The sequence below is a fragment of the Mauremys reevesii genome, linkage group 3 (genome assembly GCF_016161935.1).
Source record: "Mauremys reevesii isolate NIE-2019 linkage group 3, ASM1616193v1, whole genome shotgun sequence".
NCBI lineage: Eukaryota > Metazoa > Chordata > Testudines > Geoemydidae > Mauremys > Mauremys reevesii.
This window is the reverse complement of record NC_052625.1, coordinates 28,309,178-28,335,884: the sequence shown is the minus strand read 5'-3', so window position 1 is coordinate 28,335,884 and position 26,707 is coordinate 28,309,178. Positions and strand designations below refer to the sequence as shown.

General features: G+C 39.8%; 1 protein-coding gene and 1 long non-coding RNA gene across 5 annotated transcripts in view; one reads left to right on the top strand and one right to left on the bottom strand.

The window, feature by feature from the left end:
- Positions 1-1,052: 1,052 nt before the first annotated feature.
- Positions 1,053-26,707, bottom strand: part of PPP1R21 (protein phosphatase 1 regulatory subunit 21) — a 90,561-nt gene continuing 64,906 nt past the window's right edge. For all 4 annotated transcript variants that reach the window (XM_039532688.1, XM_039532689.1, XM_039532686.1 and 1 more), the window contains 8 exons: positions 24,960-25,112; positions 23,772-23,864; positions 19,592-19,828; positions 14,291-14,326; positions 10,129-10,245; positions 8,679-8,777; positions 4,665-4,790; positions 1,053-1,668 (listed from right to left, as the gene is read on the bottom strand). In XM_039532688.1, coding sequence (XP_039388622.1) covers positions 1,639-1,668; positions 4,665-4,790; positions 8,679-8,777; positions 10,129-10,245; positions 14,291-14,326; positions 19,592-19,828; positions 23,772-23,864; positions 24,960-25,112 — 891 coding nt within the window. In that variant the 3' untranslated portion in view covers positions 1,053-1,638. The remainder of the gene's footprint in view (positions 1,669-4,664; positions 4,791-8,678; positions 8,778-10,128; positions 10,246-14,290; positions 14,327-19,591; positions 19,829-23,771; positions 23,865-24,959; positions 25,113-26,707) is intronic.
- Positions 14,374-17,879, top strand: LOC120402227. Its single transcript, XR_005597068.1, has 3 exons — positions 14,374-14,419; positions 14,739-15,031; positions 17,010-17,879. It is a non-coding gene; the product is annotated as an uncharacterized LOC120402227 (long non-coding RNA).

Here is a 26,707-nt window from a genome sequence, read left to right as displayed (position 1 = left end):
ATTTTTGTCAGACACTATGCTGTGGAAACCTGTGGTTAGAACTGACAATGTTTTTTCACTGGGAAATGCCAATTCATCAAAACAGTTCATTGCTATTCTGGGTTTTGAGGTCTCAATCTTTCCTGTTCCACTTGGCATAAATAAATATTCATTAGAGCAGGGACTTGAACCCAATTCTCCCACTTGCCAAGTGGGAGCCATAATCACTGAGCTAGAGAGTCAGTGTCACTTTCTCTGGCCCAATGTTAATTCAAACTGGAAAAGCTCCAACAGGATAGAGATCAACCACATTCCAAAATAGCCAACTGCCTGGTGGGTTGGGAACTCATCTGGGATGTGGGAGACCCAGGTCCAAATCCTTGCTGTGCCTGATTTGGAGCAGAAACTTGAACCAGGTCTTCCCTGCCCACATGAAAGCACTAACAACTGGGTTGTTCTAGGATGTGGCTGGCCTCTCATTTATCAAAAGGTCTCAGCTTCATTTCAATGCTAACTCATGAAAATAGTTAAGGGATGGGAAAATCGTTTCATGCCCACCTCTACCTATGGTATTAGACTGTGCTGAAAATCTTATGAGAGAGAGAGAGAGAGAGATTTACAGGCTTCCTAAATAAATTATAATGATGAGTAAACAAGTATAAAACAGGTATTTTTTAAAAGTCAATCCATTAGGGAAACTTCTTCATAATACCATAAAATGTTTTAACTGCTTTACAAATTCAGTGTTTAAGTCATCTATGAATTAATAACTTCTAGAGAGTAGCAGATCAACCTACCCTGTGTGCTGTTACATTGCTGAGACACAGGACTTTACAAAAAATATCTTTGTTCCTTTTCAACATTTTATGCTCACTTTTTGCTCTAGATTTTATGAGCAAATTTTTATATCAGCACATTTTAAAATACAAACAAAATTCCCCAACAAGTCTTTAATGTAGTTTCATGAGCATTTCTTGATTGAGCTACTTGTCCTCGAGTTCAAAACCCAAGCCCCCAAGTACGAGAAACTGAAGTTTCCAATATTGCATATACCCCAAACAAGACTGAGCCAGTTCACTTTAAATTTGATTTTATTAACATCAGCTTCCCTAAGCAACCATCCCTACTAATTCAGAAGATCTGAGAGCAGGAGGAAACAATAAATGTACACAAAATGCACGGCTTGCATGGCCAAAAACGTTACATTTTCAAATGAATCTGGAGACACTTTTTTTTTTAAGAACAGCAACAAATGGAATGTATGAATGTTGGCTGTTTAAACATTTTATCCAGAAACACACTACCGCACAGATACCAAGTTTAACCCATACTTGAATTTGAAAATGTACATAATCTTAGATTACATTAAAATCTAATTTCAAAAAGTGTACAGTAAAAACAACCTAAGGGAATTCCGATGAAAGTTAACCATGGAGTGAAAATTCTTTGTTTTAACTGCCAACATTAAATTGTGTCTGTTTTACTGATTACAAGTTCTATATGTGTCAAATTCATATACAGCACCAAATGACTTATTACTAGGCCAAACCCACCTCTATTTCCTTTTAAGAACTAGCCAAGAGAGTGACATTGAATTTTCAGCATCTGCAATTCTGTGTAGCAGGAGCAACATCTGAAAGACAGTTGATTGGCTGTAAACTATCGACTTTTGTTCTTTCTGGAATTTCCCTGTAGTGAAAAATAAACAATGCACGGGAGAACATAATTCATATGAAAATAACTTGTACGAACCACAAACAAGAGCAAATCTGATGCCTATACAGAAAAAAAATTAAAAAAGAAAATGCAGCATAGGAGGAAAAAAGTCATTAAATTTCAAAATAAGAAAAAAAGAAAGCTTCTGTATTTACAATCTTGTGTATACTGTATAAATTCCCATTACACTTGTTATAACTGAGAGAAGAATGGATTACCGCTTTCATAGTCATCAAAACCACAAATATTTCATTCTAATTAAAAGCTAGAAGAAAGGCACTGGAATTGTGTCCACGTTCTCAGGATTACACCATCATTCAAATGCTGTGAAGGCAAGTGAGACTTTACCAGTAAATGGTACTTGTTTCTAATAAAACCATTACAAGATAATTGCCCAAAGGAATAATACTGGGAATTATTTTGTATCAATCTTTCTTAAGAAAACAGCCACCTTATCATATTTTAGCTTGTTTTAATCAGGATATTTACAGCACAGTCTGGAGAAGAGTTCTAAATTTATCATTTTCCATTAATAGGATGACAGTAATTAAAAAATGCACATCTATTTGCAGGAGTTCATTGTTTAATTGTTTTAAGCAGAACTGGTTAAATGTTGTCAGTGTTTGATGCTTTGTTATTTCTTGCTGCTTTGACTTCGCAAATTTGCAACTTTCACTTTGTCATGCTTCCATATTTAAAAGGGCCTCATTTTAAGTGAAATTGTGAAGTTGCTGCCTGAGGACCTAAGGTTATGGGGGGTGGGGGAGGGTATCTTTTACTTTTTAAATGTTTCAGACATTGTTATTTTAATAAGCAATTTACACCATTTGTGCAGTGACTATTTTCCAGAGGATTTTTTAACATTATAATATGGCACAAATAGTCTCCATCACAGGAGAGAGAACCAAAAGAGCATCCTTGCGCTTCTGTATTATGATGGTATCATGATTTCAGATCCTGATAAAGTTGTTAAAGGGACACTACTGTTACAATTTATATTTAAAACAGATTTACCTGTATCAACAGCGAGATCTTAGATAAATTAAAATAGCTTAAGTCCATTTTAGATCTGTTTTGTACTTTTTGCTCAGCAGACTATTTTTGTTTTAGATTGAAACTGATTAAATTTCACTTTCTGGTATTTAGACTACAGACCGGTCAGCCTCACCTCAGTCCCTGGAAAAATCATGGAGCAGGTCCTCAAGGAATCCAATTTGAAGCACTTGGAGGAGAGGAAGGTAATCAGAAACAGTCTACATGTATTCACCAAGGGCAAGTCATGCCTGACCAACCTGATTGCCTCCTATGATAATTGGCTCTGTGAATATGGGGAAAGCGGTGGACATGATATACCTTGACTTTAGCAAAGCTTTTGATAAGTCTCCCACAGTATTCTTGCCAGCAAGTTAAAGTAGTATGGATTGGATGAATGATCCACTATAAGGTGGATCGAAAATTGGCTAGATTGTCGGACTCTCTGGGCAGTGATCAATGGCTCAATGTCTACCTGGCAGCCAGTATCATGCAGAGTACCCCAGGGGTCGGTCTTAGGGCAAGTTTTGTTCAACATCTTCATTAATGATCTGGATGATAGGATGAATTGCACCCTCAGCAAGTTCACAGATGACACTAAGATGGGGGGAGAGGTAGATATGCTGGAGGGTAGGGATAGAGTCCAGAGTGACCTAGACAAATTGGAGGATTGGGCCAAAAGAAATCTGATGAGGTTCAACAAGGACAAATGCAGAATCCTGCACTTAGGACAGAAGAATCCCATGAACTGCTACAGGCTGTGGACCGACTGGCTAAGCGGCAGTTCTACAGAAAAGGACCTGGGGATTACAGTGGACGAGAAGCTGGATATGAGTCAACAGTGTTTCCTTGTTGGCAAGACCGCTAACTGCATATTGGGTTGCATTAGTAGGAGCATTGCCAACAGATCGAGGGAAGTGATTATTCCCCTCTATTCGGCACTGGAGTATTGCGTCCAGTTTTGGGCCCCCCATTACAGAAAGGATGAGGACAAATTGGAGAGAGTCCAGCGGAGGGCAACAAAAATGATTAGCGGGCTGAGGCACATGATTTACAAGGAGAGGCTGAGGGAACTGGGTTTACTTAGTCTACAGAAGAGAAGAGTGAGGGGGTATTTGATAGCAGCCTTCAACTACTTGGGGGGAGGGTCGCAAGGACGATGAAGCTAGGCTATTCTCGGTGGTGGCAGATGACAGAACAAGAAGCAATGGTCTCAAGTTGGATATTAGGGAAAACTATTTCACTTGGGGGGGGGGAGGGGGGTGAAGCACTGGAATGGGTTACCTAGGGAGGTGGTGGAATCTCCATCCTTAGAGGTTTTGAAGGCCCGGCTTGATAAAGCCCTGGCTGGGATGATTTGGTTGGGGTTGGTCCTGCTTTGATGACCACCTGAGGTCTCGTCCAACCCTAATCCTCTATGATTCTATGTGTGAAAACAAAAAACAAGAGCAGCTAACTTTTCAACTGGATTATTGGGATGAGAGAAAGAATAGCAGCTTCGAAGACAATATATTGTAACTATGAAGGAGTGACCATAAAGAGTATCCATGAATGAATGCTTATAGTGTGACTCTTATCTCCTCCTCCTTCCTGATCATCCCTCCATGTGCATTTAACAGTATGTTTTATTTTTAGGTAGCTGAAAAATGGTACTGCTCTTATAAGAAATCCCCTTTTAAAGCCTAATCTGGTGTGGGGAGGATGTAATAAGCTCTTTACAGTTAAGAGGGCAGGAAAAGACCTCGTTTATGACCACCAGTCATGTCCAGATTCCAAGTTAGGTTCTAAAACTCTCATTCACCTGGATCAGTAGGGATAGGGCTTCAGGTTTTCATGCCAAGTGGCTGAGAATAAAAACAAGCTAGTAACTTCACACTCTACTCGCTAACCCAGGCTACAGACTATGCCCAAAGTAAATACAATACTTCATAACCTACCTTACTCATTTTTAGTGTATCAATTTCTTCCCTTTGTTTAGATAAGGTTTCATTCATGCTGCACAGATGGTCACTCATCATACTTAGCTGATCTTCATAGCTTCTTTTGGTGGTTGTCAACTCATCCTAAGGAGTGAATGAACAGTAGCTTTCAGCTCTGCCTAATACTACAGTAGCACATTGCTCATGCAGACATGCAAGTTGTCCAACAAAGCTTCTAGGTTGACCAAACGTGTGCGCTTAAGCAATTTCATTATGGAGAAAAGCAACTATGCAAAAATGTAAATGAAAAAGTCTCAATAGTTTTCTTATATCTTTAAAACTTCATCCCTCCCTCTCCTCCACTATCACATCCCAAAACTTATTTTATTACCCTATTTTATAGATCATCATCTAACTAAGGGCTTAACAACATGGGACAAAAAATCACTGAGGCTAAAACCCAGTTTTCAGCCCAGATGCAATTGTTTTTATTTATTAAGTTCTGTTTAACATTCAGGACTATGTGTTTAAAAATAACTGTGTGCCAGCCAGTATGCTTTAAAAAAAAATTGTTATATAATTGTGGATGAATAGTTTGTGAGAGATTTTTTGGGGAGATATATGGATCTTTACAGATATGTACTGAGGGGGCACTGTTTTAGAAGGAATTCAATTTTATAATTATGCCTATTTGCCACCACCAGAGAAACTGTCAAATTTCATCATACAAGAACTTCACACTGAAAAGAGTTCAGAAAAACACTACATAAATCCTGGTCTTAAATATACCATGAATAGAAATCCTAATAAACTCAAATAGGTGATCCAAAACCTCCATTAAGAACATGGGTAGATAGAACTGAGCCCAAAAGGACAGTACTATTAAATATCTGCATATACAAAGTCTTCAGTATGGTATCTGAATACTTAAGAAAAGTAACAGTTAAAGATTAAGGGCTGCAGGATCAGATCCTCTCTCATGCCGAGTATGCTCACTGACTTCAAGGGAACTATTTGTATGGGAGTCTGGGCTGCACAATCATGTCACGTCATTAATACCTTGAAATCATACAGGGATTCATTAAGTCACTGGAGAATTTGTGGATAATTTCGATAATGCTGGTCTTGTTTATGGAGGTTAAGCATAGTACTAGCAATTTTAAAAAGTTTTGCATCAGAAGTCAAGTACTTTAAGAGCTACTAATAAAAGTCTACCATTGTAATCATTACTCCAAGGGATGGCAAAATGGCAGTCCACTAGCCATATGTCAAAGAACACTAAATGGGCAGTTAGCTGACAAGATCACCATGTTGTTTTCCTTTTATATGTGATGTGATCTTCAAGCAGTAGTGAATGAGGACTGCACTAAGTCAAACAGAACTTTATTTAAAAATCTTATCTTGTTGCAGTGAATGCCAAAGATCAATGTAAGGCTGTTTCAGATGTTAGTTTGACATCAATCTGAAATACACGAAAGATATTTTTATATTTCAGATGTGAGAGCAGAGGCATATAAAGTGACATTCAAAAAGCTAAAAGAAGGTTTTTTTCATGGGCGTCACTATCATAAAACTTGTGCAAAGTCACCTTTGCAAGTTTGAGAAAATAAGATGTGCTTTACCTATAGAACAAAGGTGCATTTTAAAAAAATGTAGGCCATAGCAATATGACTTTAGGAACGTCAATATTAGGACCGGGAACAAGGTGCCATGAAGTATTTCCTAGGGTAACCACAAATGTTTGAGTAGAAGAACAGGCTCCCTAATTCAGCAATTTTCAGTACTGTCATCATTAACTGAAAGCCTCATAACAGCCACATTGTGCTTATTAGTATTTTAAATCAGTTGCTCTCAATCTTTCCAAACTACTGAACCCCTTTCAGGAGTCTGAGTTGCCTTGTGGATCCCCAAGTTACACTCCACTTAAAAACTACTTGCTTATAACAAAATCAGACAAAAATACAAAAAAGCTTCACAGAACACATTGACAAATCGCTCACTTTCTCATTTTTTAATATGTAATTACAAAATAAATAAATTGGAATATAAATAGTGTACTTACATCTCAGTGTATAGTATATAGAGCAGTATAAACAAGTTATCGTCTGTATGAAATGTTAGTTTATACTGACTTTGCTAGTGATCTGTATGTAGCCTGTTGTAAAACTAGGCAAATATCTAGATGAGATGATATAGTTCTTGGAAGACCTTTGCGTACCCTCAGGGATATGCATACTCCTGGTTGAGAACCACTGTTTTAAGTGATCACTATTTACTGTGCCCTCAGTAGAAATTCAATGGATGTAAAGAATTAAAATGTTTCATAGATAATTCATTTATCTTTAATTAAGGCCTGGTCTACACTGGGGGGGGGGGGGTGTCGAACTAAGGTACGCAAGTTCAGCTATGTGAATAGCGTAGCTGAACTCGAACTACCTTAGTTCGAACTACTCACCGTCCAGACGCCGCGGGATCAAAGTCCGCGGCTCCCCCATCGACTCCGCCACCGCCGTTTGCGGTGGTGGAGTTCCGGAGTCGACGGGAGTGCGTTCGGAGTTTGATATATCGCGTCTAGATGAGACGCGATATATCGAACTCCGAGAAGTCGAACGCTACCCACCGACCCGGGCGGGTAGTATAGACGTAGCCTTATATTGAAAAGCAGGCCATGTGGTTACATTGTTCAATGCAAAGGCCTCACATTGCACTGCTGAACAGATCCTGTCCATCTGAGTCATGAGTATGTGCTTCCTGTGTTTGGCAACCCTGACAAACTGTCACCCCCTTTCATGGTTCTGTATTACTACATGGACTCAATCACAAAGCTGCTTTTTAGTAAGATTGTGAGTTTACTGATGAAGTATCTAAAAAGGAAATTACGAGATTCATTTTACATTCCACATCTCAATTAAGAAGCCTCCCACCTTACCCAATGATAAAAAGGACTATGATGATGTGAAGGAGAGATTACATGAGATGGTTCAAAACCAGAAGGAATACTATACTCTGGCAACTATAACTCATATGGAAAAATAGCTTCCTTCCTCTAAAAGTTTTCTAAGCCAAAAAATGTTGGTTTGTTTAAAAAGTAAAGAATCATCTGCTCATTAGAGTTAGCACTGGTTTGAACTAACTGAATATAGAGGGGGGGTCAGAAAGTTAAACCTCTCTAAGTTCCTGAGTACTTAAGTATTTACAATTTTCTCTTTTCTCATTCTCTTAATTATCTTTGCTCAGTTCTCTGGATTTTAAGTGCAAATGGTGCGTTGTGCATTTTTGCAGAGCAGTTTTTCAAGGAACTAAAACTGACATGTCCACAATTTGATAATCAAAAAGTAATTTTTAACTGTGGTTAAGTTGCCATGTGGTTTTTATAACACACCATTAGCCTTCCAGGGGGGAAAAAAGCAGAGGCTGAAATAGTCTTAAAAATCCCAGCTGCTAGGGAGGATGTCCCAATGTACATTTACGATTCTGGGTTTTACTGGGAAAGTGAATATGTAAGTGCATTTCACACAGTCTCTCTGCTAGCTAAGTTCTTATATGAAGTGAAATTGACTTTTCTATTTTAAAGTGCTCATTGAGCAAGAACTTTGTCAAGTTCTCCTCTTCAGCCAGCCTATTAAAATGAAGTGTGGCAAGAGGAGAGAAGGGACATTAGATGCATATACGCTATAATGTTTTCCACCCAGCTAAGCGGCTGAGATTTAACCATAGTTTTGGAAACAAAACACAAACCGGGATGATAAAGGGTAAAAGGGACAATATTTGCACAAGGTATGTTTACATCAAAATGGTATCTCAGTTACTGTAAGCATTTTCTCAGTTTTTTAAAATAAGACATATCCCATTTAATACTCAATCTTCGATAATTTTAAACATGTGCATTAGTGGGTTTGGTCTACAATTCCACTCACATGCCATAACAGTTTTCAGACTTAGCATGGGACGTACACTGGGTTTTATGTTTTTCCACCCACAACTATCCCATGGAGGGTGTCCTTCAAATTGCTTAGCTAACATTTCACTTGCCTGTAATCTACTGATGCTTTGACTAGCTAATTTCATCTCCTCCACTAGTGATTCCTTAGACTTCTCAGCTAATGATAATCTTTTGGCAAGGGCTCGGCACTATCAAAGAAAAAAAATCAGTTAGTGTCGGCAGAGTATTGTACATAGCAAATTATTTGAGGCAGAGTTTTTTTTAAATCTGAATGTTTGGGCCTTTCAAAATACAAAGTTTTTGATTTACAGAAAGTGTGTTACAGAAATATGCTTTTATACAGAACTTCACAAGCTAAACAGTGATTTAACATTATCAAACACTAAACTTTCAGGATTTATTTTATAGACGAGCACCTTACATTTTAGACACTATTGCTAGAAAATAATATCTGATCAGAAGGATCTATTAATTTTGTTTAAAGAAAATATAAAAAGAAACAAATGAGATCTCAAGATGCCAGGCACATGCACATATTGCTTAAAATGTCAGTGCGGAAGGATGGTTCTTTCACATGATCTCATTATCTGTCATACCAATAACAGTTGTATACATTAAAGCTGACAAAGCAAACCTAACCAAATAGGGGGCATGTTCTGCATGAGTTTCTGGCAAAAATTGCTCATCTTACTGAGGAGCATTTATGTGATTCTAAAATTAAATATAACAAATGCTTGAAAACAGTTCTCAGCTTGCAAGGGTCAAGCAAGCCAAATTATACAACATTCTCCAATTTCTAGGTGAGAGGTTAGTTCTAGTATTTCATTATCAAATTGCTAAATTCTTTGAAATTACTGTAGTTTGTCACATTAAACCAGGAGAGTGGAACCGCATGGGGGGCTAGCACCCCTGCAATAGAAATATTATGTTAACTCAGATATGCCAAGGAGGAGGGTGTGTCAAAGCAGGAACCAGAGGGGCTAAAACTGTGGGGCCCAGATTGGGCTGGGGAGCAGGGAGCAGCTGCTGCAGTGCAGGGATTGGGTTGGGGAGTGCGACCCAGAGGGGCTGGATGAGGCCCTGGTAGGAACCCCAGGAACCTCCTTTCCAGCCTGGAGCCAGCTTCTCTCCCCTCCTGCCCAAGTCTCAGTATCTCCCCATGCCCCACCCGGCATTAAGCCAAGGACTTAAATTCAATTCTATACAGTTTGGTAGCTAAAGCCAGCAATAAAATAGGTGTATAAGAATAACCTATATCTAGGCCACTTAAAACCAATGTGCTTTCTTTTTACCAAATGTAACTGATTAACAAGGGAGGCTGAATATGCGATTATTCAAAATTAAGAAACTGATGCAACACACAGCAAGTACAGCCTTTTATGAATACTACCCCAAAACCAAGGAATAAACTGCAGGAACAAATTATCAGATAGATTGTCCATGGTGTTTTGGTAGGAGCCTGTTGTTCATAACATTGATCTATAGAAAGTTCAGAGAAGCGTTACTGTTTTCAGTACAGGAGATTGACTGGATGCTCACCTCAGCATGAAAATGTACTGACTTGCTGTCAGCCAGCTGTAGAAGAGACGTAAGTTCTACTATCCTTGCCATATAGTGATTTTTTATCAAGTCTTCACGGGACTTAGCCTCTGGAGCCTGAAGAGTGAGAGCTCATGTGATCAAACAATTAAAAGGACTTTATCTTTACGAGAACTAAAGCCATAACTTAGCTCTTTATACAGAAAAGATTTTTTTTTTAAGTGGCAAGTTGTCCAAATGGGATGGACTATTTATATAGCATGTAAAATTTGATTGAGCTTGGCACTTCTTAGAGCACACACATTTATAAAATAAAAGCAGTCTTATCAGATATCATACAACACTATTAACTTGAGTCTTCTGAAAAACAATGATAAAACTCAAGGTTATATTTTATGTAGATAGTTGAGTAAGTAGTAGAATATAAAACAGTCACAATTTACATTAAAGGATTTCTGGCGAGGATGCAAATTCTTGAGGACGACCTACTGTCCCCTTCTCACCACACAATTGTTACCTTGGATTCTCCAGCAAAGACGGACTTCTCAAAGATGGCCACAACATTAGCAGCCCGTGGACATTAGGAGCCACATTTTCAAAACTGCATGTGCATTTTCAGAAGATTGATTAAAGAAATCTGACTTTAATTGCAGAAATCCCACACTTTTCTGTAGACGACAATGAATTACCAGCTTGGGGCAACTTTCATAATACATTTGCACCCTCTTAAATTTAAGTTTTGAGGTTCGCACTATACAGACTTATTTTAAAGAATTGTTATACAGCTAAGTCACATGGCTTAACACGTCTTTTATAAAGAAGCACTCAGTGCACTTAAACCCCATCTCATCTTCCAACAGCTTTTAGAGTAACCTTACCATTCATGTCAACAGAACTGCCCTCTGCAGGATCACAGAGAGGAGAAAACATTGCATCTTAGCCCAATGTTCATGCTGTGATAAGAAATGCTAACTTTATTTCTTTAGTACCACTAAAACATAACATTTGCTGTGACTGCCAGTCATGTTTTATTTGTTCTAATCACCTGTTTAAATAAAGAATAGTATATTTTTAGGGCACTTAAAATGCATACTAGAATAGTAAGGAAGAGGTTATCCAGGCAAATTCCCCATAAGTTGGAACTGAAAGACAAAGGAGATAGGAAAGGGAAGGAGTTAGGAAAGGCCTATAAATATGTGTTTTTTGCTGTGTCAACCCTCCTTTGATTAATCAATCAATCAGAGGTTTGGAATCCAGGTCATAGAATCATAGAATATCAGGGTTGGAAGGGACCTCATGGGGTCATCTAGTCCAACCCCCTGCTCAAAGCAGGACCAATTCCCAACTAAATCATGCCAGCCAGGGCTTTGTCAAGCCTGACCTTAAGAACCTCTAAAGGAAGGAGATTCCACTACCTCCCTAGGTAACCCATTCCACTGCTTCACCACCCTACTAGTGAAAAAGTTTTTCCTAATATCCAACCTAAACCTCCCCCTCTGCAACTTGAGACCATTACTCCTTGTTCTGTCATCTTCTACCACTGAAAACGGTCTAGATCCATCCTCTTTGGAACCCCCTTTCAGGTAGTTGAAAGCAGCTATCAAATCCCCCCTCATTCTTCTCTTCTGCAGACTAAACAAATCCCAGTTCCCTCAGCCTCTCCTCATAAGTCATGTGCTCCAGCCCCCTAATCGTTTTCGTTGCCCTCCGCTGGACTCTCTCCAATTTATCCACATCCTTCTTGTAGTGTGGGGCCCAAAACTGGACACAGTACTCCAAATGAGGCCTCACCAGTGCTGAATAGAGGGGAATGATCACATCCCTTGATCTGCTGGAAATGCCCCTACTTATACAACCCAAAATGCCATTAGCCTTCTTGGCAACAAGAGCACACTGTTGACTCATATTCAGCTTTTCGTCCACTGTAACCCCTAGGTCCTTTTCTGCAGAACTGCTGCCCAGCCATTCGGTCCCTAGTCTGTAACAGTGCATGGGATTCTTCCGTCCTAAGTGCAGGACTCTGCACTTGTCCTTGTTGAACCTCATCAGATTTCTTTTGGCCCAATCCTCTAATTTGTCTAGGTCCCTCTGTATCCTATCCCTACCCTCCAGTGTATCAACCACTCCTCCCAGTTTAGTGTCATCTGCAAACTTGCTAAGGGTGCAGTCCACACCATCCTCCAGATCGTTAATGAAGATATTGAATAAAACCGGCCCCAGCACCGACCCTTGGGGCACTCCACTTGATACCGGCTGCCAACTAGACATGGAACCATTGATCACTACCCGTTGAGCCCGACCATCTAGCCAGTTTTCTATCCACCTTACCGTCCATTCATCCAGCCCAGACTTCTTTAACTTGCTGGCAAGAATACTGTGGGAGACTGTATCAAAAGCTTTGCTAAAGTCCAGAAATAGCACATCCACTTCTTTCCCCTCATCCACAGAGCCGGTTATCTCATCATAGAAGGCAATTAGGTTAGTCAGGCATGACTTGCCCTTGGTGAATCCATGCTGACTGTTCCTGATCACTTTCCCCTCCTTTAAGTGGTTCAGGATTGATTCCTTGAGGACCTGTTCCATGATTTTTCCAGGGACTGAGGTGAGACTGACTGGCCTGTAGTTCCCTGGATCTTCCTTCTTCCCTTTTTTAAAGATGGGCACTACATTAGCTTTTTTCCAGTCATCCGGGACCTCCCCCGATCGCCATGAGTTTTCAAAGATAATGGCCAATGGCTCTGCAATCTCATCGGCCAACTCCTTTAGCACCCTCAGATGCAGCGCATCCGGCCCCATGGACTTGTGCTCGTCCAGCTTTCCTAAATAGTCCCGAACTACTTCTTTCTCCACAGAGAGCTGGTCACCTCCTCCCCATACCGTGCTGCAGAGTGCAGCTGTCTGGGAGCTGATCTTGTCTGTGAAGACAGAGGCTTCCGTCACTAGGTTCCCTCCCTCATTCAGCAAGGGCCCCACACTTTCCTTGACTTTCTTCCTGTTGCTAACATACCTAAAGAAACCCTTCTTGTTACTCCTAACATCTCCGGCTAGCTGCAACTCCAAGTGTGATTTGGCCTTCCTAATTTCACACCTGCACGCCTGAGCAATACTTTTATACTCCTCCCTGGTTATTTGTCCAATCTTCCACTTCTTGTAAGCTGTTTTTTTGTGTTTAAGACGAGCAAGGATTTCACTGTTAAGCCAAGCTGGTCGCTTGCCATATTTACTTTTCTTCCTGTACATCTGGATGGTTTGTTCCTGCAACCTCAATAAGGTTTCTTTAAAATACAGCCAGCTTTCCTCGACTCCTTTCCCAGTCATGTTATTCTCCCAGGGGACCTTGCCCATCAGATCCCTGAGGGAGTCAAAGTCTGCTTTTCTGAAGTCCAGGGTCTCTGTTCTACTGCTTTCCTTTTTCCCTTGTGTCAGGATCCTGAACTCTACCATCTCATGGTCACTGCCTCCCAGGTTCCCATCCACTATTGCTTCCTCTACTATTTCTTCCCTGTTTGTGAGCAGCAGGTCACTGAAATACAAATACAGAGCTATACTTTCTAAAGCTACAGAGAACTTGATAATTTAAGAGAGCGCAGCTCACATCTTGTTAAATTCCTTATCTGAACACATCTGTTGAATAAAATATATGAAGCAGAACTATAAGCTATTGTCAGAGTTAGATCAAATTGAGAGAATGAAGTATGGATTATCATCAATAGGTAAGACTGCGAGACTGTTATGGAGGTCACGGATTCCGTGACTTTCTGGGAACTCCGTGACTTCTGCAGCCTGTTGCTGTGCCTGACCGCAGGGCCGCCTGAGCAGCTCAGCCCCCCACAGTAACAGCAGTGGTTACCGGGCTGCCGTCCCCCACCACCAGCGTGAATTTTTGTTTATTGTCCATGACCTGTCCATGACTTTTTAGTAAAAATACCCATCACTAAATCTTAGTCTTACTAATAGGAAATGATAAGTTTCAGATATTCTTAGGGAAAAGTTATTGCGCAAGAATTCATTCTTACCACATTGTACTAAATTACTCCAGGGGTCTCCAAGTAACTGACAGAGTAACTTAGTCATGCACAAGTTTTAGCACTTTCTGAATTATACATAGTATAAATCTTTATTACATATAATGAATGATGTGTATCAAAAAGTCATAAAGTACCTCTTTGTTGTCAGTAGTCATGGTCAACATTCCAATCTAGAACAAGGGAGAAAATAAACTCAGAACTGTAAAACAAGACTCCACTCCAACAGGTTACTTTGGCACCTACTTATAAAGAAAAGCAATAAGGTGATTACATTTTTTAAATTAAAAATCTCAGACTGTTACAAGTTATGAGGCTTTGCTCATATATGAGCTATTAGTGAGGGTGCAACACTAAACTAACTTTTTATAAGTAAAATTTTCTAATTAAATTAGACCAGAGTATTAGGTGCACAGTGTTTACTAATATTTCACAGTGAGAATTTACAAATAGTTACAGTATCCAGGATACTTAAGGATTTTTCCCTTTCAGTATAGATAAAGGTTAAACCAAATACTTATGGAAACCTTGCTAGCTGCTGACTAGCCAAGGAACTAATTTTTTTTTTTATTTTTCTTTATACAGACCAAGGATCATGCAAAGAATGATCCCACCTAACATTAGCCAACACTACTAATCAGACTGATTATAGTATCTCTCTCAATTTATTGCAAGAAATAGACAAATTAAGTTCCACTGTACTAAAATACTTCCTCAGCGCCTTCTTTTGGTGTCAATGAAGTTCATCTTGAATTTCTTAGAACTCCTATTAAAATCTTTTTCTCTGTGATTTCTCTCATTCAAATAAACTGCCAATACAACTACACTGCATACAACAAATTGCAACTGTGTTGGAACCAGGATATTAGAGACACAAGGTAGGTGAAGTATCATCTTTTATTGGTCCAGCATCTCATTTCATAATTACTTCACCTTGGAAGTAGTTTCTCTTCTTCCTAGTCACTAAGTACTCCATATACAACCATTTTTAAACAAACATTAAACCAGGTTTTCCTCTGCAGCACACAAAGTTTTAGATTTCCCTTTTCACTTCAGTCTGCTTCTGTGTTGTATCCATGACTGAGTCTGTCCACAACTGTAAAGTGGAAATTTGTTAAACATACTGCCACAGTTTGGACAGATGTATTTTGCTGTTAACAAGGCTGACACTCTGGATGAGACGAGGTAGGGTAGGTGGTAAAAATGAAATAAAGTACATTGATGAATATTTTCCAACCAACTATCCATTATCAATTATTTCAATTATCAGCTACTGTTTCCTAGTGATGAGAGTTAAACATTACAAATTATATTTCTAAACTGTTCCCATCTGCTCACTGAGCTAAGCGTTCAAAAGCTGGCATAAGCACAAATCTTCATAGGCTTATTCTAGGCTGCAAACACAATTTAGGAACATACTTTACACAGATGAGGCGGAAGGACACGGAAAATCAGTGAAATTTGTAGTCAACTATAGAAAGGTAATGCAGAGCTTTTTCCATCTGGGCACAACACAGAGCATGCACCTGCCTAACTTTTTTTTTAAGAGTAACTTAAGCCTACTTGTTTGTCCTCTCTTCTATTTTGCAGAGCCCTAGCATCTTGGAGGTTGTGCTCTTTTGGCTTTCCCCTTAGTTCTGTCCCAACAAAGATGCACCAGGCCTCCATGTCAGATTCCAGAGATGTTCCTAATTGTTACTTTCTGCTTTTAAACATCTTCTTTAACCCAGGTTAGCCCAGCTACGTAGGAAAGGTTCTTTCTGGCAAAGATAAAGATGGGACTTCTAGAGCTAATGACACACCTTTAAAGAAACTAGAAGGCTCACAGAAATGTTCCTAGAAGCTACAGACCAAACAAAACTGTGCCTGGAATACATACATTTACTTATTTTGACATGTGATGTTGACAATGTTTGTTTTAAAGGTTATCAAGTTTTAACTTTGAACCTCAAACGCTGTTGTCCTGGGATCTCACCCCCACTTTGAGCTTGTGGGTTCAAAGATGGGGACCCGCAGGTATTCTCCCCCCACCCTAACCCTTAGGGTAGGATTCCTTCTCGCTGCCACCAGTCAGGTTAACGTGTCTGACGCACTGCCTGTCCCCCAAGCTTCCCCTGGGGAACCCAGATTCAAATCCCTTGAATCTCTACACACAGGGAAGCAGCCCACTTCCCCCCTCCCTCTCCTGCTCTCTCTCTGCTTGGAGACAACCCTTGTCTCCACAGAGTGGTGCCTAGCTTCCTTCCCCTGAATCCACAGGTAAGGAACTTAACCAAGTCCTGAACTTAAGAGTTTATTAAAAGAATAAAAGAAAGAAGAGAAAAAATACACAATCTCTATGAATCCAAGATAGACATTCATAGGGTCTAATCTTATTAATCCCTGGAGAAATTTCTCCCTTTTCCTCAGTACAAACAATACAGGCAAAATTACGAATAATCAATGCAAACACACAGAATTGCAGACACAGGATTCTTATATGCAATTACCCAGTTCTTCTAATACTCACTAGCTTGAATAGAAGAAATTAGTTCAGAAAGATGAGCAGACTTGATTAAACATCTGGACTGGTGTAGGTCCAGACGGCTAAGAACTCAGAACAAAGAACACAGAGACCCAAGTTCCCGCTCTCTGGGATTTTCAAATTCTCTTCCCTGATTGGTCCTTTGGTCAGGTGTTTCACCAGGTCTGTGTTAACCCTTTACAGGTAGACCTTAACCCTTAACTAACTACTTATGACAGCTGTTATTAAATAATTATTTTCCATCCCATTATGACCACCCCTCAATTTCCCACTGTGAAAATTTAAATTGATAAAAATTAAAAAAATTTTTTTTTTTAAATCAACTGATTTAGGGCGTCCCCCGGAAGCAGCATGCAACCACTTTGCCCAACAGTTGTGGAAAATGGAAAAAGGCTACTGTATTCTGGGCTCCTGAGGCTAAAGAAGTGAGTCCAAGATTTACATATGGCTTCTTTGGATGAGAGAAGAAGGAGCTGAGAAATCAAGAGAAGAAGCTGAGACACTGAAAAGAAGGAGAGTGCACATTGCTTGTATCCAAAAGACAAAATGGAGAGGGTCGAAAGGAAGAGTGACCAGCTAATAAAAGTTAGAATAAATATTTAATGTTATATGTGGATATGTGCCACAGGTTGGTTTTACGATTGAGGACAAGGAGGAATTCCAGCTCAAGCTGGACCAAATAAGTGAAATACCATAAGCTGAGTACTTGATTATCAGAGCAGATCTCAACAGACATAGTGGAGAACATAGTGAAGGGTATAACAACTGTCAGAGGACAAGTCTTTGGAACCACAAACAAAGCTGGTGAGGATACCTTAGGTTTAGCCAGAATCCATGGCCTGATTGTCAAGAGAGAGGGAGACTTAAGTACATACAAAAGCGGTGCCAACAAGTACCAGATCAATCACTTCCTGACCAGAGGAAGTGATCAAGCTTTACAAGCTGGTAAAGAAAACATCAAAAACAGTGGATGCAGAAGTTAAAGGTCAGGCATCGAAAGCCTTATACACAGACTACTAACAAAGGAAGCGGTTTTATGTGAAGCTACTCAATGAAAAGAATACAAAAAACCCGTTGAGGGAAATATGAGCAAGCAACAACCTCTCAAGACCTATCACCATGGTGGAGACTCAGACATCGTGACACAATGAAATATGGGAAGGCAGTGGGACTGGACAGTGTATCCACTGAAGCACTTAAAACATTCGGTCATGAGGGAGTTGTGGTGATGAACTTTTTCAACTTAATTCTCCATACTGGAAAAATGCCTGATGAGTATCATAGAATCTCAGGGTTGGAATGGACCTCAGGAGGTCATCTAGTCCAACCCCCTGCTCAAAGCAGGACCAACACCAACTAAATCATCCCAGCCAGGGCTTTGTCAAGCCTGACCTTAAAAACCTCTAAGGAAGGAGAATCCACCACCTCCCTAGGTAACCCATTCCACTGCTTCACCACCCTACTAGTGAAAAAGTTTTTCCTAATGTCCAACCTAAACCTCCCCCTCTGCAACTTGAGACCATTACTCCTTGTTCTGTCATCTTCTACCACTGAAAACAGTCTAGATCCATCCTCTTTGGAACCCCTTTTCAGGTAGTTGAAAGCAGCTATCAAATCCCCCCTTATTCTTCTCTTCTGCAGGCTAAACAATCTCAGTTCCCTCAGCCTCTCCTCGTAAATCATGTGCTCCAGCCCCCTAATCATTTTTGTTGCCCTCCACTGGACTCTCTCCAATTTATCCACATCCTTCTTGTAGTGTGGGGCCCAAAACTGGACACAGTACTCCAAATGAGGCCTCACCAGTGCTGAATAGAGGGGAATGATCACATCCCTCGATCTGCTGGAAATGCCCCTACTTATACAACCCAAAATGCCATTAGCCTTCTTGGCAACAAGGGCACACTGTTGACTCATTCAGCTTTTCGTCCACTGTAACCTCTAGGTCCCTTTCTGCAGAACTGCTGCCCAGCCATTCGGTCCCTAGTCTATAGCAGTGCATGGGATTCTTCCATCCTAAATGCAGGACTCTGCACTTGTCCTTTTTGAACCTCATTATATTTCTTTTGGCCCAATCCTCTAATTTGTCTAGGTCCCTCTGTATCCTATCCCTACCCTCCAGCATATCAACCACTCCTCCCAGTTTAGTGTCATCTGCAAACTTGCTAAGGGTGCAGTCCACACCATCCTCCAGATCGTTAATGAAGATATTGAATAAAACCGGCCCCAGCACCGACCCTTGGGGCACTCCACTTGATACCAGCTGAGTAGAGGAAGCGCACATTGTTCCCTATCTTCAAGCCTAAGGGAGATGTGCAAGAATTTAGTAATTACTGAGCCACCAAGTTAACGAGTCACATGATTAAATGGCTGGAAAGAATTATTGGGAGGGACTGGAGCATAAAGTGACAACCAATTTGGGTTTATGCCAGGAAGGTAAATGATGGATGCAGTGTTTGCAGCCCAAATATTCAACGATGCTTAAGTAGTCTAAAAATATTGTCTACAAGAGAAATGTATTTCAGGCCAACTCTAAGTAAGTTACCTCTTGCAGGATACCAGCTCTCTATATACTTTTGATTCTGATTTTTAAAGTCAGTTCTTTACATCTCCTACCAATATGACTTTTGTGGACCTATAAGTAATATTAATGAAGCTGCAGAACAAAAGAGGTGTCTCTAAAAAAAACCAAAAATACAAAAACCATGGCCTGCATCCTGCAGGAGACATCAGCTGTCAACTTGATTTAGACTCAAAACTGCTTTAAATGTAATGTGGATGATGTCATAATTAAAACCTCCAATGATATTGTTCCATTGATCAAACAATATTACCAAAAAGTTGCTGTTTCCAAGTGTAAAAGATCTTTCCTCCAGCACACTGAGAAATAAAAGGATCTGAGGAAAAAGTCACTTACCAGACTCATTTTTTTAACAGGCTCCCTTGAAGTCTTTTTTATGGATACTTCTTTCTCTTGTTCGGCTGCATTAAGCAAAACAGAATTTTCTGGCATAGGCTCAATCAACTGTCCACTAAGTGAGCTCTTTCGCTTCTGGTTTTCTTTCTCTAACTTAATTTTGGCTAGCTGGGCCTCAAGCATCCAATGTTCCTTTTCCTGCTCCAGTTTTGCAATCTTCTCCAAACTTTGCTGGACCTTAGAAAGGAAAAGTTAACTGTGTTTGAATTGTAGAATGTGAAATGTTGGGAATTAAATTAAGAAATACCTGAAGACATACGGTCTAAGTAAGTGAATGAGATTAGATGGTACAGCAGGTTAATGCCTAAAGGCCCAAAGTTCTAGGTTTAACATGCTTAGGTCACAAGTAGAATGTCTTTAATGGTTTCAATTGGTCCCTACTGCATATCTTCACATCACAACAGTCAGCACAATTGGCAATCTTCCATTAAGGGGGATCCAGGGCTAGAATATCAGAGTAGTAGTAGGTCAGGATTAGAAGAACAGTGTGTGGAAATTCAAACAGCAGCATGCCTGGCTCCAGCCAGCCATTTCACAGCTTTAAGTTCTGCGAGCTCATAACAAACATGCTGCAAAAATAAAGGAATAAACACAATACAAATTAAATTTATGGGCTGCAATACCTCAAGAGCCATAGAAAAATATTTAGTCTTGGAAAATTCCACATACATTTCATTTAAACTCCTCTTCCTTAGTACACGCTAAACAACGAGCTTTTAATAAATGGAAAAGATCTTAACAACCCACTGATTTCTCTGCACTAATCAGGTAGTTAATATCCAGAGCAAGTGTTCTCAAACTTCCTTGCACCACGACCCGCTTCTGACAACAAAAATTACTACAAGACCTCAGGAGGGGGGAACCGAAGCTGGAGCCCTGCCGAACCAGGCTGGGGGATCCAAAGCCAAACCCCAAGGGCTTCAGCCCTGGGGAAGGGGGACTGTAACCTGAGCCCCACCCACCAGGGCTGAAAACAAACCCTGAGCCCTGCCACCCAGGGCTTCAGCCCCTGGCAGTGAGGCTCAGTCTTAGGCTTCAGCCCCGGCCCCAGCAAGTGTAACACCAGCCGTGGCGACCCCATTAAAATGGAGTTGCGCCCCACTTTGGGGTCCCAACACACAGTTTGAGAATCGCTGATCTAGAGCAGTTAGCTCTGCTTTAGCTTGGCCCCAGTCTATCCAAACTAGCCGCTACCTAATCCCTAAAGTTTGACATATACTCAGCATACGGATCTCAAGAGAACGAATTAAAACTTTGTTGAGTTTCCTCTTGCCCCAGAGCTTCCAGAGAGCAACTCCGAAGCTTACAGATCCTCTATGACACTTCATAATTCATTTTTTTCTGCCAGTGACCATTTAAGATTAATAGAATGCATATTTTAAATTCCAAGTAATCAAATAGATACATTTTAAATTAAAAATCCCTTCAGATAAATATACTTCTACATAATCTTACCTCCTGAGTGCAGGAATACAATAAGAATGGTAATGCCAAATCAAACACACCATACATCTGAGAATAAGAGCTAAACACACATTTGTGAACTGAAGGAGGACACAGTTGACTGGAAAGTAAAGTTATGAGAAATAGTACAAAGTTCAAGAGCTTATTTCTTTAAAAAACAGAGCAAGAAATGACCAAATTGAACAGGAAATGTTAAATAATGCATACTAGACTAAACTGCATATATTTTGCATTTCTTGCCAAATTAAGTATTCTGTAAAAAATAATCTGATCTCATGTTTACAGTGGAAAATTAGCATAATGCTGCTGTTGAGAACTCCACTCTTTCAGGATACTATTGTTTGGCCGTAATACAGAAAGCTACTGTTCACTGTAAACTGAACAAATGGGAAATCTACAATCTAATCTGAAGTCTCAAATTGAGGAGGGCCATTTGTTTTATAAAGTAACAACCCTTCTGATAATTTCTTGTATAACAGTGCAGCATATCATTGTGAGGAAGAAGATACTCATCCTGAATCAAAGTATTGTACAGCCCTTTATATGCTTTGTCAAACGGTTTCAGTTTTCGGTGGTGCAATGATAACATTCTAATTAAAAATGTAACTTCAGATGGGTGATAATTAATTAGGTCAGGGGTCGGCAACCTTTCAGAAGTGCTGTGCCGAGTCTTCATTTATTCACTCTAATTTAAGGTTTCGCGTGCCGATAATACATTTTAACCTTTTTAGAAGGTCTCTTTCTATAAGTCTATAATATATAACTAAATTATTGTTGTATGTAAAGTAAATAAGGTTTCAGAATGTTTAAGAGGCTTCATTTAAAATTAAAAATTTTAAAATGCAGAGCCCCCTGGACTGGTGGCCAGGACCCAGGTAGTGTGAGTGCCACTGAAAATCAGCTCACGTGCCGCCTTTGGCACCCGTGCCATAGGTTGCCTACCCTGAATTAGGTTGTCATATCAGTTCTTCCTTCTCAGAAGTGCACGCAAACATCAGTTTAGTGACTGGGCAAAAGTTTCCATCTTTGTAGTTTGTGCTAGGCTCAAACCAAATCAAATTCCCTGTTCCATCCTACATCTATAATTCCAAAATGTGGACACAGTGTACTTAGATTTCCAGAAAGCCTTTGACAAGGTCCCTCACCAAAGGCTCTTACGTAAATTAAGTTGTCATGGGATAAAAGGGAAGGCCCTTTCATGGATTGAGAACTGGTTAAAAAGATAGGGAACAAAGGGTAGGAATTAATAGTAAATTCTCAGAATGGAGAGGGGTAACTAGTGGTGTTCCCCAAGGGTCAGTCCTCAGGAGAAAGGGGTAAAAAGTGAGGTGGCAAAGTTTGCAGATGATACTAAACTGCTCAAGATAGTTAAGACCAAAGCAGACTGTGATGAACTTCAAAAAGATCTCACAAAACTAAGTGATTGGGCAACAAAATGGCAAACAAAATTTAATGTGGATAAATGTAAAGTAATGCACATTGGAAGAAAAAAACCCAACTACACATACAATATGATGGGGGCTAATTTAGCTACAACAAATCAGGAAAACGATCTTGCAGTCATTGTGGATAGTTCTCTGAAGATGTCCACGCAGTGTGCAGAGATGGTCAAAAAAGCAAACAGGATGTTAGGAATCATTAAAAGGGGGATAGAGAATAAGACTGAGACTATATTATTGCCCTTATATAAATCCATGGTACGCCCACATCTCGAATACTGCGTACAAATGTGGTCGCCTCATCTCAAAAAAGTTATACTGGCACTAGAAAAGGTTCAGAAAAGGGCAACTAAAATGATTAGGGGTTTGGAGAGGGTCCCATATAAGGAGAGACTAAAGAGGCTAGGACTCATCAGCTTGGAAAAGAGGAGACTAAGGGGGGGAATACGATAGAGGTATATAAAGTCAGGAGTGATGTGGAGAAAGTGGATAAGGAAAAGTTATTTACTTATTCCCGTAATACAAGAACTAGAGGTCACCAAATGAAATTAATAGGCAGCAGGTTTAAAACAAATAAAAGGACGTTCTTCTTCACGCAGCACACAGTCAACTTGTGGAACTCCTTACCTGAGGAGGTTGTGAAGGCTAGGACTACAACAGTGTTATAAAGAGAACTGGATAAATTCATGGAGGTTAAGTCCATTAATGGCTATTAGCCAGGAAGGGTAAGGAATGGTGTCCCTAGCCTCTGTTTGTTTGTCAGAGGGTGGAGATGGATGGCAGGAGAGAGATCACTTGATCATTACCTGTTAGGTTCACTCCCTCTGGGGCACTTGGCATTGGCCACTGTCGGTAGACAGGATACTGGGCTAGATGGACCTTTGGTCTGACCCAGTACGGCTGTTCTTATGTTCTAATTCTTTTTACTAAAAGGTTATGACTCTCTTCCTATTACAGAAATGTGAACTAGACATTCAAATGAAGAAGGCTCAAGACAAGTTCTCCCTAATAAGAACAGACTTTATAGATCATCTTGCAACTAATTATACTTGCTTTACCATTTCTATAATCTGTCAGTGTTTACAGATACAAAACTGAAATTGTAGATGTATTTATAACACATTAATTTGAGTTAGTCTGTGACCTTTAGACACAACACTTTTTTCTAATAAAAACAGTGTGCTAACACATATTTGTCAAAATATATACAAGAATACCTGTTGTGCAAGACCTTCTCTACTTTCTGTGGAACTCAGAAGAACTCTGCGATTGGCCAAAGCCTCTTCATAAGGCACTGAATCTGAATAGGGCTATAACCAAAGAAACAGCAAAGGCTTTCACAGTAAATCAGATTATATGTTGTCCTCCTCCCTGCATCCCCACTGTCCTTGCTAAAGCAAGGTGAAGAGTTCTGCTTTGCATGGTTAAAATTTCTTTCATTTTGTTTCCCTATCTATTAATACAAGCCAGTTGGGTCTCCAAGCAAGGCAAAATGCTTAGTACAGTACACATGACACTTAGGACACATTTGAAGTTTGCTTAACTGGGACATCCCCCAAGGAATCAATGTAAGCTTTTTGGGGAGATGTATTGGTGCTTGAATCTTTTGGTTTAGCAGGGTTCATTATTTGCGAAGTACTTTTTCATCCTTCTATACAAATTTTGTTTCTCCACTTCATGCTGTTTTTGTCAATTTGCCTCACTAACAGTTGCTAGTCACTTCAAAGAAATACAGTAAAGTTCACATTCCACACGTATGTACCTGGCTATTCTTATGGAAAGAACAAACCACATACACAGGTGGGCTACTTTTCTAGCAGCCTTGCAGCTGACCCTACTGGTGAAACTGGGCAAACAGTAAGATCAGAGCTTGCTCTCAACCCAGGGTCCTCTGCCATGCTCATCCCTCAGACAACATCCTTACAGTAGAACCTCAGAGTTACGAACACTTTGGGAATGGAGCTTGTTCGTAACTCTGAACAAAACATTATGGTTATTCTTTCAAAAGTTTACAACTGAACATTGACTTAATACAGCTTTGAAACTTTACTATGCAGAAGAAAAATGCTTCCCTTTTATTTCATTTTTTAGCAGTTTACGTTTAACACAGTAGTGTATTGTATTCGCTTCGCTTTATTATTTTTGGTCTCTGATGCTGCTCAATTGTGTACTTCCAGTTCCAAATGAGGTGTGTGGTTCGTCAGTCCATAAGGCTGGAGTTTACAACTCTGAGGTTCTACTGTACTATTAAAATGGTTCTGATAACCATTAATTCTTGTTTCATGGGGGAGAAAGTCCATTCCATATGGCATCCTGATTAAGAGGATTCTATTGTCTAAGGTAACTGAATTAGATACAATCCTTTGCCTTCTCTACTTGAATGTAAATGTTAGCTGAACACACACCTTTTTTAAAGATTTCATGTAGGCAACTGCTTTCTTCTTGTACTGGAGCATACATTCAGCTGATAGAGGGCTGATGAACTCTGTCCCTCCCTTAGGCCCATAGCTCAATGAAGCCGTGAAGTGGTCTAAGTTGTTGCTAAAGAATGAGGCAATCTAGACAGGTCAAGAAAGATTTTTACTTTAAATAGAGAAATGTGGCAGAAACAACAAAAGAGCTACTTCAAAAGAGAAATAATAGTCATGGAACTGAAGTTCATAGCAAAATTGCAAGTACAAATTTATTAGGGGCTTTACAAAACTCACATATTGCACAGGCATGAACTAAACAAAGATCATTCATAATTGTACCTGCTCCCCTATTAAGCATGCATCTTTGGCAGTACTGCGATGTATCACAACAGTAGCAAACTAATACGCAAATAGCTTTTTAAAAATGGATCTGGAAATCTTAGACTATAACAGATCTTTACTAGGGCTGTCAAGCAATTAAAATTAATCGCGATTAATCGCACCATTAAATAGAATACAATTTATTTAATTATTTTTGGATGTTTTCTACATTTTCAAATATATTGATTTCAAATTGTAACACAGAATACAAAGTGTACAGCACTCACTTTATATTTATTTTTATTACAAGTATTTGCACCTTAAAAAACCAAAAGAAATAGTACTTTTCAATTCAACTAATACCAGTACTGTAATGCAATCTCTATCATGAAAGTTGAACTTACAAATGTAGAATTATGTACAAAAAAACTACATTAAAAAATAAAACAATGTAAAATTTTAGACCCTGCAAGTTCACTCAGTCCAACTTCTTGTTCAGCCAATTGCTCAAACAAGTTTGTTTACATTTTCCAGAAATAATACTACCCTCTTCTTGTTTACAATGTCACCTGAAAGTGAGAACAGGTGTTCTCATGGCACTGTTGTAGTCGGCGTCGCAAGATATTTATATGCCAGATGCACTACGGATTCATGTGTCTCTTCATCTTCAACTACCAGTCCACAGGACATGCTGATGATGGATTCTACTTGATAACAATCCAAAGTAATCATAGAATCATAGAATTCAAGATCAGAAGGGACCATTATGATCATCTAGTCTGACCTCCTGCAAGATGCAGGCCACATAAGCCGATCCACCCACTCCTTAGCAAGCGACCCCTGCCCCATGCTTCGGAGGAAGGCGAAAAACCTCCAGGGCCATTGCCAATCTTCCCTGGAGGAAAATTCCTTCCCGACCCCAAATATGGCGGTCAGCTGAACCCCGAGCATGCGGGCAAGACTCTCCAGCCAAACCCTCTGGAAAAGGTTATATCATACCATTGACCCATTGTACTATTTATCAGTGTGGCACTTAATTGACCTATTGACTAAGCCCGTTATCCTATCATACCACCCCTCCATAAACTTATCTAGCTTAATCTTAAAGTCATGGAGGTCCTTCGCCCCCACTGTTTCCCTCGGTAGGCTGTTCCAGTATTGCACTGCCCTGATGGTTAGAAACCTTCGTCTAATTTCAAGCCTGAATTTCCTGACTGACAGTTTATATCCGTTCGTCCTCGTGTCCACATTAGCACTGAGCTGAAATAATTCTTCTCCTTCCCTGGTATTTATCCCTCTGATATATTTAAAGAGTGTAATCATATCTCCTCTTATCCTTCTTTTGGTTAAGGAAAACAAACCGAGCTCCTCAAGTCTCCTTTCATACGAAAGGCCTTCCATTCCTCGGATCATTCTAG